The 13,636-nt window shown below is 39.4% G+C and overlaps 4 protein-coding genes across 4 annotated transcripts in view; all 4 read left to right on the top strand.

The window, feature by feature from the left end:
* The first annotated feature begins 1,475 nt into the window (after nt 1-1,475).
* Nucleotides 1,476-3,523, top strand: LOC139141632 (uncharacterized). Its single transcript, XM_070711223.1, has 3 exons — nt 1,476-1,784; nt 2,323-2,991; nt 3,113-3,523. The coding sequence occupies exons 1-3, from the start codon at nt 1,476-1,478 to the stop codon at nt 3,521-3,523; spliced, it is 1,389 nt and encodes a 462-aa protein (XP_070567324.1).
* A 65-nt stretch (nt 3,524-3,588) lies between these two features.
* LOC139141631 (uncharacterized) lies at nt 3,589-4,350 on the top strand. Its single transcript, XM_070711222.1, has one exon. It carries the CDS (start codon nt 3,589-3,591, stop codon nt 4,348-4,350), a length of 762 nt encoding a protein of 253 aa, XP_070567323.1.
* Nucleotides 4,351-4,389: 39 nt separating this feature from the next.
* Nucleotides 4,390-4,908, top strand: LOC139141630 (uncharacterized). Its single transcript, XM_070711221.1, has one exon. It carries the CDS (start codon nt 4,390-4,392, stop codon nt 4,906-4,908), a length of 519 nt encoding a protein of 172 aa, XP_070567322.1.
* Nucleotides 4,909-10,868: 5,960 nt separating this feature from the next.
* The window catches only part of LOC139141628 (polycystin-1-like protein 2), a 39,295-nt gene continuing 36,527 nt past the window's right edge, over nt 10,869-13,636 (top strand). The window contains exons 1-2 of the mRNA XM_070711220.1: nt 10,869-10,893; nt 12,108-12,740. Of these exons, the coding sequence (XP_070567321.1) occupies nt 10,869-10,893; nt 12,108-12,740 (658 nt within the window). The remainder of the gene's footprint in view (nt 10,894-12,107; nt 12,741-13,636) is intronic.

The raw sequence follows: 13,636 nt of genomic DNA, 5'->3' as shown, positions 1-13,636 counted from the left end.
TGAAGCATATAAAGGTGCCATGGAGGAGCTGGAAGAGCGTTATGGTGATCCAAACAAGATAGCCAATGCCTACCTGAGAAAGATTTTAGACTGGCCTCAAATCAAGCCAGACAACGTTACATCGTTAGACAAGTTCGCCATCTTCCTTAATCGGTGCAAGACAGCGACCCGATGTGTTGATGGACTAGAAGTACTAGAGCATTCAGAAAATATGAAGCGGATCGTCAAGAAGCTTCCTTACTTTATGCAAGATTCTTGGAGTAAGCGCACGGCAAAGATACGACAAGCCAAAAAGAAAGTAAGATTTGAAGACCTTGTCGACCTGGTGAAGTCTGAGGCTACTAGATTGTCATGCCCGGACTACAGCAGACAGGCCATGGCTAGTCTCGACAACCCGGTGAAAAAGAAGAAAACCACAGAGAAAGTGGAACTATCTTTCGCCACCAGTGTCACCAGTACCAGTAAGAAGACGAACCAAGGGAGCAAGAAGAGCAGCACTTCAAACTCCAACCACACAAAGCTCAACAGAAGCCATGCCTGCACTGCCAAGATAGCAATCACTCTTTCGACAGTTGCGAACGATTGATTGCAGCCAGTCAAGAAGATACTGTTAACTTCCTGAGAAACCAAGGTGTATGTTTCGGCTGTCTCAAGCCTGGTCATTGAAGTAGGCAATGCAAGCAGAAAGCTAAATGCTCCAAATGCCAAGGAAAACACCCAACGGTGCTACATCAGGATCGTCGACCAACAGCTGATAAGGATGATGATGATTCCAAGACGCCAATACAGCCAGAGAGCACAACTGTCACAGTAAACTGCCTCACCACAGAGGTAGAAGAAATACAGCCCTGTATGGGGACCGGTGCCCAAGACGATGATGACAGCAACAGGAACAAGAACCGCAAAATCCTGCTGACTGTTATCCCAGTCAAGGCGAAGCTGAAGGGCTCAAAAAGAATGGTACAGACCTATGCCTTTCTAGACTCAGGCAGTGCTGCATCATTCTGCACAGAAACGTTACAAAGACAGCTTGGAGCCCCGGGTAGAAAGACAAGGTTGACAGTAGACACCACAATAGGCAGAGGCACCCTCACCTGCGAGACGGTCACAGGTATAGAAGTGTACGACCTAGACTGCTCAGAGCCACCAGTAGAGCTGGAAACAGTGTACACTAAACAAACGATAGGCGTCTCTGAAGACTTCATTCCCCGCCAAGAAGACATCATGAGATGGCCACATCTGAAGAACATAAAACTTCCAAGAATAGATGCCGAAATAGGACTGATGTTAGGCACTGGAGAAATAGAAGCATTCACCCCTCTGGAGACGATACGCGGTCCGCGTAAAACGCCTCACGCATGCAGAACGCAAATAGGATGGATCCCCTGGCACGTATCCAGATATAGCGAAACGGGACAACAGATCCATCCTCCAAGCTTCAGAACAGAAATTATTGCTGTAGAGACATGGAGGAAATGAACAAACTAGACAGGTTGGTGCGGCATTCCATTGACCTTGACTTTCCTGAGCGCATGATAGATGACAAAAGGGAGCACTCCCAAGAAGACAAGAAGTTCATACAGAAAGTGAACGAAACCATTGAGCTAGTAGACGGACACTACAAAATGGGACTTCCATTCAAAACCGAGAGAGTTCGACTACCCGACAACCAGCAGTATGCCTTACAACGCTTCAAAGGCCTTGAACGAAAGCTCAGAAACAACCCAAAGTTTCATACCGATTACCAGAAGTTCATGGCAGACATACTTGAGAAGGGATATGCAGTACAAGTCCCAATCCAGTGACGATTTAAACCGAGACGATGGATGGGTATGGTATATACCTCACCATGGAGTATATCATCCAAAGAAACCAGAGAAGATCCGTGTTGTCTTTGACTGTTCAGCGAAGTTCCAAGGGGTGTCGTTGAACAACCTACTATTACAAGGGCCGGATCTGACAAATAATCTACTAGGAGTGTTACTACGATTTCGACAGGAACCAATCGCTTTAATGGCAGATATAGAGGCTATGTTTCACCAAGTAAAAGTTAAAGAGAAGGACAGCGACTGTCTACGCTTTTATTGGTGGCCAGATGGAAACATAGAAAGCCCTCCAAGAGTCTATAAGATGATGGTTCACTTGTTCGGTGCAGTATCATCCCCGAGCTGCTCGAACACAGCATTACACAAGATGGCCGATGACAACAGCGACCTGTTCGACAATAAAGAGAGATTTCTACGTAGATTACTGCCTCAAGTCAGTGGAGAACGTTGAGAAAGCAATCAAGTTGACACAAGATCTGACTGCTGCTTGCAAAAGGGTAGTTGCCGTATAACGAAGTGGGTGAGCAACAGTCGTGAAGTATTAGAGGCCATACCGAAAGAGGAAAGAGCTAAAGAAATCAAAGATTTGAAGCTGGAATACGACTGCCTCCCAGTAGAACGTGCCCTAGGTACTTCATGGTCGGTCGAGTCAGACACAATAGGATTCCAGATCAACATTGAAAACCGGCCTGCAACAAGAAGAGGCATACTATCAATTATCAGCTCAGTATACGATCCCATTGGACTTGCAGCCCCATTCATCCTACCTGCAAGAATACTACTTCAAGACTTGTGTCGTAGAGGTATTGGTTGGGATGCAAAGATCAGAGAAGACGACCGGAAGAAATGGCAAAGGTGGCTATCAGATCTTCCAAAACTAGAGAATGTTTCAGCCCAAAGGTGCTACAAACCAGCGGACTTCGGAGAAGTCAAGGTATGTGAGATACATCATTTTTCTGACGCCAGTGAATACGGATATGGTGTCGCATCGTACATTAGATTCGTAAACGAAGACGGAAGAATTCACTGCGCCTTCCTTATGGGGAAAGCAAGGGTTGCACCATTGAAGAAAATAACAATCCCACGCCAGGAGCTAACAGCAGCTGCAGTTGCCGTGGGAATGAACAGAATGTTAGAGAAGGAACCCGACATTAATAACGAAAAGGTAATACTTCTGGACAGACAGCATGTCAGTGATCAAGTACTGTGCCAACGAAACCTCGCGGTTCCACACCTTCGTAGCCAACCGAATCAATATTATACGTGAAGGATCAGATCATAAACAGTGGAAGTACATCAATACCAAATCCAACCCAGCTGACGACGCATCTAGGGGACTGACTGTAGACAAGTTCCTGCAAAACAAAAGATGGCTGCAAGGACCAGATTTCCTGTGGAAACCAGAAAGTGAATGGCCAACACAAGAAGGCATTTCCGGAGCGCTAAGCAATAAAGACCCAGAAGTTAAGCGGGAAGTATCCGTGTACAGCACCGTATTAGTAGAGCAAGCGTTTGCAGTAGAGAAGATCCTGCTACGCTATTCCAATCTGACAAAGCTAAAGAAGATAGTTGGATGGTTCCTGCTAGCGAAGAAAAACTTCCTAGATCGTTGTCGCAAAGAAAACAAAACGATGAAAGCAACAACGAAGACACTACGGAGGAGAGTTGTGAAAAAACAATCCCACCTCTTACACTAGAGAAACTGCAAGGGGCTGAAGATGCAATCATGCAATACGTGCAACGAAAGCATTTCCCAAATGAAATGGCACTCCTACAGAGAAAGGAACAAGTCAGGAGATACAGCCCATTATATAAGCTAGATCCAATCTTGGATGAGGGAATAATACGAGTTGGCGGACGCCTGGAACGTGCCTCAGTATCACCAGACAGCAAGCACCCGATAGTGCTACCGAAAGACTCACCAGTGTCAACAATCATCCTCCAAGAAATCCACAAAGAAGTCGGACACCTTGGAAGGAACTCGATGCTGGCGAAGCTAAGAGAAAAATATTGGATTCTACGTGCACCTACAGCAATCCGCAACCTCATAGCCAAATGTGTGATCTGCAGGAGATATAGAGCGAAAGTTTGTGAGCAGAAGATGTCAGACCTACCAAAGGACCGCATTACCCCCGAAGAACCACCTTTCACATGCACAGGTGTTGATTACTTCGGACCAATAGATGTCAAACGTGGCCATGTCACTGTGAAGAGGTATGGAGTGATTTTCACATGCATGGCGATTCGTGCGGTACACCTAGAGGTAGCCTGCTCATTAGACACAGATTCGTGCATCAATGCCATTAGAAGATTTATAGTACGAAGAGGACAAGTTCGGTCCATCAGATCAGACAACGGGACTAACTTCGTCGCAGCCAACAAAGAGCTGAAGGAGAGTATTGGAAAATGGAACCAAGAGAAGATAGCCGAAATGCGCTCCATCAACAAGACATCAAATGGGAATTCAACCCCCGAGCAGGTTCCCATTTCGGAGGAGTATGGGAACGTCACATCAGAACCGTAAGGAAATTATCTTTTTCTTGCTCAAGAACAACCACTTCGTATGACAGACGAAGCACTGCAAACACTATTCTGTGAAGTGGAAGCCATAATAAACAGCCGACCAATCACCAGGCTGTCAGAAGATCCAAACGATCTAGAGGCATTAACACCCAACCATTTGTTGATGCTGAAACCAAAACAGGCCCTGCCACCCGGCTTGTTTCAGAAGAATGACAACTACGTACGCCGTCGATGGAGACAAGTGCAGTACCTGGCGGATATATTCTGGAAGAGATGGGTAAAGGAATATCTCCCATTGCTACAAGAGAGACAGAAGTGGCTCGAGATCAGAAGAAACCTCAACGTTGGAGACGTGGTGTTGGTCGTTGACAACACAGCGCCGAGGAACTCCTGGTCTATGGGCAGAATCACCGAAGTGATGCAAGACAAGAAGGGACTCGTCAGGTTTGCAGAAGTCAAAACCAGAACGACTACTCTACGGCGCCCAGTGGATAAACTGTGTGTGATCCTGGAGGCCGATGTCATCGACGATTCATCTGAAGGACACAACAACAGCTAAGAACTTTAACCTTTTTATTAGCGATATATGAACAGTATATTATTCGCATTTATTTAGTTAGATTTGAATTTTGACCATTTTTAGCATACTGAATTTATAATTGTTCCGAATACCATCTACACAATTAGGGGACCGGAATGTTACGGCCAAATTCTCTGCTCACTATTTGGAGTAAGAGATTACAGATTGTAATTGATATCAGCGTAGAAGACTGAGTTCATTGATACAATCAGTGTTTACCTTTCTATTACACAACGCGATGCATAGAAAGACACTACGTGGCCTAACAGCCTTTAGTGTGGGAAACGCCTCCTTGAAAGTTACAAGTCAAGGATCAGAGCACATTTTTCCTCGCCAGAATTGCTTGTAAAGACGTTTTTGCGGAACAGATTTCAGCCTGTTCAGTGCTACAGTTGTCTATGAGCCCACAAAATATCCGGTAAGCCTCTATCTTATTGTATATTGAGTTAACAGCTGAATGAGTTTTCCAAGGAACTCTGTTGGCCTTGTGCATACAAGGGCGTCGCCCCTGCAAGGCAAATCTATACGGACAATGACCAAGAACAAAGAACACTCGTACGGACATTGATTGAGTTGATTCATGTTTGATCTAAGACTTATTAGTTTAGTTGCTTTAGTGATTGTATTTTCATACAACTTTGATTTAGTTATAACTGTTGCAAAGCAGTTAAATTGTTCATGCTCTGTAAGTCATGGTCGTTTATGCAAATGAGATCTTGTAAACAAAGGTAAGCGTTCAGTCACCGTTAGAGGGCGTTTAATGAGGCAGGTCCTATGACTTGACCCACCGATTTGACCTTTGACCCTAGGTCATTACAGAGTATGAATTTTAGCTTAGTTCTTATTTTTTCTGTATTTTTCTGATTTATTTCAGTTAATCGTTCCATTACGTTTTCATTACGTTATCTGGAAGACTTGCTTATATTCGAATAAACCCTGTGATGACTAGATCGGATATTTGCTTTGTCTTATTTATGGAGGAATTACGCATTACGGAATATCACTCATAGATGACAATTGCACAGTAGTCGCAGACAAATTATTTTTGAGTCTTAAAGGATTTGTTTGCGCGCTACAATATATATATATATATATATATATATATATATATATATATATATATATATATATAAATCGATCGATCGACGGATAGATAAATAGAGAGATTGTATCAAATCAACCCATAATGTAGCCAAGTGAATAATAACGTATCAAATCAAACGATCAAATGAACCAATTATGTATCAAATCAATCACTGACCTAGTCAAGTCAAAGAGAAAAGATTCCAATCAACTGAAAATTCATCAAGTCAACAAATAAATTATCAATCGACCGATAAAGTTTTCATAAATGGAAACTAACTGAACAACACATACATGAGTGTCTTTATCGGCACACTTTCTAAGTTAGGAGGACTTGGAAAAAAAGTTTTCAACATGACCAATTATAAAATTTCGTTACTTACAACTTCAGTTTATCAAATGACAATATGTCTATACAATGTAACTCTCATTCTGGGACTGAATTACAGGATAATCTGGAGTCATTGTTCAATTGAATTCCTCATAATCAAAGTTCATTAATTTTGCAAGTTACTCCTGTAAGCAAGCCAAGTCAACAGATTTTGTAGACAACATATTGCTTTTTAGCTACTATAGACTATAGTCTATAGAAGCTATTGGGATGGGTATCCGTCCGGCGTCCGTCGTCAGTCTGTATGTATGTATGTGTCCGTTTGTGAGGCGTCCGTCCACTCAAATATCTTGAGATCCGCAGAACTTACTGATTTGATATTTGTTGTGTAGATGAAAATATGATTTTGAGAAACTATTTTTTTTAATTTTTTGATATTGTTGAAAATAGGCAAATTAATGCCAAAAAAGGTGTTTTTGGTAAAAAATCTTCTTCTTCATAACCGCTGGTCAGACAGCTTTGTTATTTGGTATACAGGTCCCTAGGGATAACCCAACTTAGATTTGTTCAAATTGTGATGAAATATGCAAATGTGTATTTTTAAGGAATTTTTTTGTCATTTTTGGTCAAAATTTGACTTACATTGTATGTAATTCTTGTACTGTATAAACCCTATCAATTCACCCAGAAAAAAATAATTAATATGATTTTAAATAATTGAATTAATTACGAAATCATCAAAGCCAAAATAATTTTAGTGTGGAATTATCAGAAAGTTCAATTTTTTGACAGTTCATAGTGAAATGCTTACCATCTTGGAGGATTAAAACATGTAAAGGCAACTTTCCTGAATCCCAACTTTGATATATTCTGAACCACCATTTATGTTATCTAAAAGAAATTGCTCATAATAGTTTGTCATGATAGGGTGGTCAAATAAATAGAGAAAGTTCTAATTTCCATTTATGGTTGACTTGGTAAGGATAAAATAAGATTACTTTTTGAGAAAAAAATAGAGTGGTCAATTAAAAGAGTGGTCAAAGTGATAGGGTTTTTATGGTAAAGCTGGGCTGTAAGATTCCTCATGCTATTTATAGCAATTATGCAATCTGTGTAAACAGTGCAATGAAAGTGTAACATGATTCCTTATAATGCTTTTGATGACCTTGAACTTCTTAAGTTACAAACATTTGTCTCTTCAGTGTGCTTTCTCTGAGTAGTACAGTCTCAACTTATTCAACAGAACTTACTTACAATGTTAATTTGAAAGTTAAAATGTTCTTGGTTAATAGGATGAAAATACTGATATTAAAAGATAACCAGCTCAAGATTCTTTATGACCTTACAGATATGCTGTTTTTTTATGACGTAAATCTTGATTTAAGCAAGTCTTGTTTACTTTAATTAGAATGTAATTAACTCTCGTTTATTTGCTATAATAGACTAATATAGTCTGATGAAATATGCAAATCTGTATTTTACGGAATTTTTTTCCATTTTTGGTCAGGCCATCCTGAAATGAGCTATCAAAGATATCCACCTTCTTCATCAATACATGTGTCACAAAAGGTTATTCTCTACATAACACAGCAGAGCTCTGTCAACTGTTGAGTCGCTTGTTTTTTCAAAACCGCTGGTCAGACAGCTTTAATATTTGGTTTACATGTCCCTAGGATGACCTTAGTGAGATAATTTCATACAGTCAGGAAATACTTAATTTTGTATCCATGTCTATAGTAGCTTCAGGGACTTTGGCCCTATGTTTCTTTCCTTTTAACCTTTATGTCATAATTCACGTCAAGTCACATCTTATTTGAAGTAGGATTACGAAGAAATCGCAAAATTAATGTGTAGTCGTACATAGTATAGTGCTGATAGAATAAAAAAAACGCTTAGGCCAACAAAAATAAAAAGTTTGTTTCTCATCCTCGCGCGTGTCACAATTCAAACCCGCCACGTCAACATTTTTTTTCCTGCTCATAAGGAAATAAAGTTTTTAAAACCCCGAAAAAATACGCGACGATAGTGCATAACACAGTGCTGTATAAAACGGAACTGTAAACAAAATAACTAACACTAAGATTCCATTCAGAACTGTAAACATATGTAACTGTTATATTAAGCTGACAAAACTGTGCCTTGCTGCACTAAAAGTCAAACTGCAGAACTGTTGCTATACAACAATACTAAAGCAACACTGCTGTGCATTTATCTCTGCGTGCATTTCTATGTCGTTTTCATGTTTTTTGCGCGTTCTTGTTGGTTGAAGAATTAAAAAAAAATTGAGAAGAAAAAAACCGCGTCACCGCATCATTTTTGCAATATGTCTAGGATGAGAAACAAACTTTTTATTTTTCTTGGCCTTACCAGAGTTCACTCATACATTTATATTAGGTTCCTGCATATTAATCACTGATATGCTTACCTTTTCAAATACACCCGATGGAGATTTTCAATAACATGAAAAATCGTCAATTTAACGAATAAATCATTAATATTCTTTGGTTACTCACTAATACGCAGTTACTTCTATCGGTCGACGTAACCAATATGTGTGCGAAATTTGCGATGTTGCCTGTCGGTGATTGCGGTATTGGTCTGCTAGAGCCAAAAAACGGTCCCAAGGGTAAAAGGTCTTCCGTTTTGTAGCTGGTCCGATTACTTTGTTAAAAATTGTTTTGTGATAATCACATTTATATGCGAAGCAAATTATTCCCACGACTTGCCCGTATAACTTTTGTTGCAGCACGAACGACTAACTTGATCTAAATGTTGGTACAACTCGAATGGGTTTGGAAAGTTGTTTCTAATCTTGCTATTACAACCACACTTTCTGTAATATTTTCTATCTCGGTAGGGTTCCCTGTGTAAACCAACAGCCGCTCATTCTCTTGTCTTTGTTTCATCAGTACTTATACTGTCTCTTTGAATTTTACCCAACTAAACTGTATAGCTACTATACTTAAACAAGAAACAACTTCAAAAACCTATTCCAGTAGTTTAACAATATTTAGATCAATTTAGTCGTTCGTAATACCATGAAAACAGCCGAAACACGATTGATTTGCTACAGAAATTTGTAACAATTTACGCTAAACGGAAAAAATAAATAGAAGAAAAGGAAATTGAGTGCGAGACAATGTGATAACAAATCGATCTATAGATCTATCTATCTATTGACCGATTTATCGAATAGATCCATCGATTTATCGATTAATTGATCTATCTGTCTATCGAATTAATAGATCCTTCATTCTATCGATCGATCTTCCTATTTTATCTATCTATCGATCGATCGATTGACCGACCGACCATCTATCAAACATCGATAGATAGATCGATCGATCTATCCATTGAGTGCTCGATTTATCTATCGATACATTGATCGACCCATTTATCTATCTATCTATCTATCTATCTATCTATCTATCTATCTATCTATCTATCTATCTATCTATCTATTTAATATCTATCTATCTATTAATCGATCAATCTATTACTTCCCATAAATCGCTTAATCAGATATTATCAGTTAATTGATATGTTATGATGCGGTATTGGTTGACTTTTTTACGTTATCAGTTGATTTAATTCGTTATTGGTTCATTGATACGTTATCGGTAAATTTGTTGATACGTTATCGGTTAGGAAAAATTACTACGTTATCGGTAAATTTTTACTACGTTATCGGTTAGAAAAATTTACTACGTTATCGGTTCGTTACTACGTTATCGGTTGATTTACTACGTGTATCGGTAAATTTTTACTACGTTATCAGGTTTGATATGTTATCAGTTAGCTACTACGTTATCGGTCGTAACACGGCCCGCCTTGTCATCAAAAAGTTACTATTGAATCCATGGGGCGCGAGCCGTTGATATTTGTGGCATGTAACCACTGCATTTATTACATGCCTCGAATGTGCCACGTGCCCAATAGGATATAATGGTAAATTGCTGATGACGCAGCAGGAAGCGCAGTCACTATTTTAGTGAAAATGACAAAGGAAGTATTTTCAATGGATCAAGTTCGGGATTTGAAAATTAAGTAAATGATTTGCATTGGAAATCTGGTTTTTAGAAAGATAAAGCATAAAAATGATAGAATGATAGATAATGTTCTATATCTGAACGGGTAATAGCATATAATTGTCATATAGATTTAGATAAAAAACTATGCAAGAAAAGCATATAATCAAAGCAGTACAGTACAAATAAGGGACTATGTATTGTCCGTTTGTGTAATATGTGAAGTACGAAATGCATCCCTGCAGTTGTCAAATTGGTCATTTGAAAAAGTATACCGGTATACCGTGAATGCGTTGCGGCATCCGCGAAAGACATTTGCTTGTGGTATCGTACCTTGCCTCATTGGTATTATTCAAGATTTCTTCTTCGATCTCCGTATTTTGAGTCAGATGAGTAATCACATTGTGCGAGTAGCCTTTGTGGCACAATAGCTCAATATGCAACATTTCGCCAATGGAATCTAGAGATCCCACTGTATACATTGTACACGTAGCACAATGGGGCATTCACATCAATTTCAAGGTAATGCTGTCACGACAGTCGAATTTTATCTTCGCGCGAAAAACTAAAATTATCAGCCTATAATACTTTACTTTGTTTTTTTGGCTCTGACTTTGAATGTGAATTGCTTCCGACTTAGAAATCATATGATTGGATAGCGTAGCCATATGTCCCCATCGTTAGCCAACTTGTCTAGCAACACGCTGTGTTACCCTGGTAACTTTTCATTGCGACTTTCTTGTAATGGAAACGATGACCGACACCCTTTCCCCAATATCATTGTAATTTACCATCAGTTCGTCGCTAAGATGTTTTTGCAACCATTGGTTGAAGTGCGACATTTAACCGTTCTTTCTATGCTTACAAAGTTTGAAGTTTGAAATTAAACACAGACGTCATGCCCGATATTTTTATTCTCGTTATGTGGTATAGAGTACACTTATAACGATATATTTAGTTCAGAGTGATAGTAAAAGGTATACTCTTGAAAGTTCACTGAAAGGTGCGGTGCACACTGACTGAGATTGTCCGATGTCGCTTCTCGGTAATCACAGAACACGGAGCACTCCAGGAATGGTTCACTTTAAAAGCGGAGACCACTAATCACTGATATTCCTAAACTCGATTTCATAAACTTCATTTCTATTCATACTTTGAACTTATTTAACATTAAGCCTACATCACACTTTTTCTGTCAAGTTGACAAGTAGTTAGATGTTATTCCGTGCTACATTGAAAAAGTTGTGATGGACTGCCAAGCTAACAACCCTATCATTCATAGTATTACTCCGTTTGGCGCCGTGGCACGTAGGAAAATTATTGCGTCCGTTGGCCCAATATTACGTGTTGCGCAATTACGCCACAGGTTGCGTAGATTACTAAAAACCAGCCCGCCCTTGTTCTCAGTACGCACGCCAATTAGTCATCTAATTCAACACAATTTTTTAGCGATAGACGCTACGGACATATATTCAATATAAAAAGTTCATCGCGTAAACGACAAACATTTAGTTTAGGAGGGTTTTGAATTATACATCAGCGAGCAAAATCGCGCAAAATGTTCATCTGATAATTTTAAATTACAGACATTTTCGGCAAGAGAAATAAAAGAACAGTTTTGCTGCTTATTATATTGATGTTATCCTTTGGTACGTTTGTTTTTGGTCACACCATCATCAGAGGGTGGCGTTTATAAAAATACATTTTCCACAATACTCTCTCATTTTGCATTATAGACACTGCTCCGACTAAGTTCCACGAGTACTGTTGGCCGATGGATGCATTGGCCGATGTTTCTACTGCACGGTACGGTGCCATCGGAAGTAAAGTCAGATCAAATGCACATTTTACCAGAATCCGAAATGTCGAAGTTATTGCCATTACCGACGACAACGACTGGGTTGACCTTGGAGACATGCCATCGAGCTGTCTGGATAATCTTGGCGGGTGCTCGTTTTCTTTGTCTTTCTGGTTACGAACACTGGCGCTACATCGCGATCAGGTCATCCTTGAAGCGGCAAACAACAAGACTAAAGGCGGGATCACGTTTGCTTATGTCTCACGGAATTTTCAAGTGACATATCGTCGCGATACCAAATCATGGACCGCATTCTGGCCAAACGAACACCGTATTAGATGGTCCAAGATCACCATTCTGTACTCCTCGGCGGAAAAACTTGAAGTGCATGTTGATGGAAGGATGGTGGCTTTCGACAAAATTGATCATGAGAATGCAAATGTTGTTATGTATGCACCCTATTATGGGAGCTATCCTCTTCGAATCGGAAAACCTAGACCAGCGAGAAATGATACCATCGAGTTTTACGTTGACGAGTTGTACTACGCTGAAGAATATATGTTACCTATTGGTGAGAAAATGGCTCATTACATATATATATATATATATATATATATATATATATATATATATATATTATATATATATATATATATATATATATATATATATATATATATATTGAGGTATAGTAGCCCCTCGAAGTGTTAAAATTTTCCTCAAATTTTTGGTAAAAGAAGCCATGAAACATTTTTTTTCCGAAATCAAGAATACCAATCATGGGTCACTTCAAACACTGAACAAATTACTGAAACTTTTGCAATTCAAATCGGGCCACAACTCCCTCTACGTTATCTGCATGGGGAATTCTAACTTTCGAATTTCACGAAAACAAGACTGTGAAAACTTCACTTGCTCAACGGAATTCAATATGAGTCAACACAAGTAGCAGGTACGTAAAGGAGCATTATGTTTTTCAGATCGTCTATCCTCGAGGCAGATTCTAAATTGAGGTTCAATGCACCTAGGGCACAGACAGTCTCACATCTTTTCTGGCATACCACTTGTGGGGGCTCATTTTAAAGCTCTTAGAGGAAAAAAAACTTTGACAGTCTTAGTTTTTTGTAAATCCAAAATGTCATTATCCAATTCCAGCCCCCCCCCCCCCCCAAGAGTTAACGCAAGAATAGCATCCATTTTGAATTTCACTCATCGCAAAATGTTGGGTAATTTGTTGCGCTAGCTCCAAACTTTGCTCGGTGAGCCCCAATTTGATTGTTGATTTGGTAAGAGAAAGGTTGAAAGTTTCATTCAAGAAAGTTTGAGCAAAAGGTCTTTCACTTTCGAGGTGCAAACTACCTTAAGACCTATCACCTTCAACTTTGGTAATATTTAATGATTTCACATTCAAAAACAGGAAGAGGTTAACGTAAGTGCTACTATAGTGACTGAAGGATGTACATTTGA

Source organism: Ptychodera flava, chromosome 10, assembly GCF_041260155.1.
Source record: "Ptychodera flava strain L36383 chromosome 10, AS_Pfla_20210202, whole genome shotgun sequence".
NCBI lineage: Eukaryota > Metazoa > Hemichordata > Enteropneusta > Ptychoderidae > Ptychodera > Ptychodera flava.
This window is presented reverse-complemented; position numbering and strand designations above follow the sequence as displayed.

Excerpts from the sequence above, each read along its gene's own strand:
- LOC139141632 (XM_070711223.1), top strand. The coding sequence starts at position 1,476 with ATGAACAAACTAGACAGGTTGGTGCGGCATTCCATTGACCTTGACTTT. Across the intron at positions 1,785-2,322 it reads TACTTGAGAAGGGATATGCA|GGTAGTTGCCGTATAACGAA; the intron begins GTACAAGTCCCA and ends TGCTTGCAAAAG. Across the intron at positions 2,992-3,112 it reads CCGACATTAATAACGAAAAG|TGGAAGTACATCAATACCAA; the intron begins GTAATACTTCTG and ends GATCATAAACAG.
- LOC139141631 (XM_070711222.1), top strand. The coding sequence starts at position 3,589 with ATGGCACTCCTACAGAGAAAGGAACAAGTCAGGAGATACAGCCCATTA.
- LOC139141630 (XM_070711221.1), top strand. The coding sequence starts at position 4,390 with ATGACAGACGAAGCACTGCAAACACTATTCTGTGAAGTGGAAGCCATA.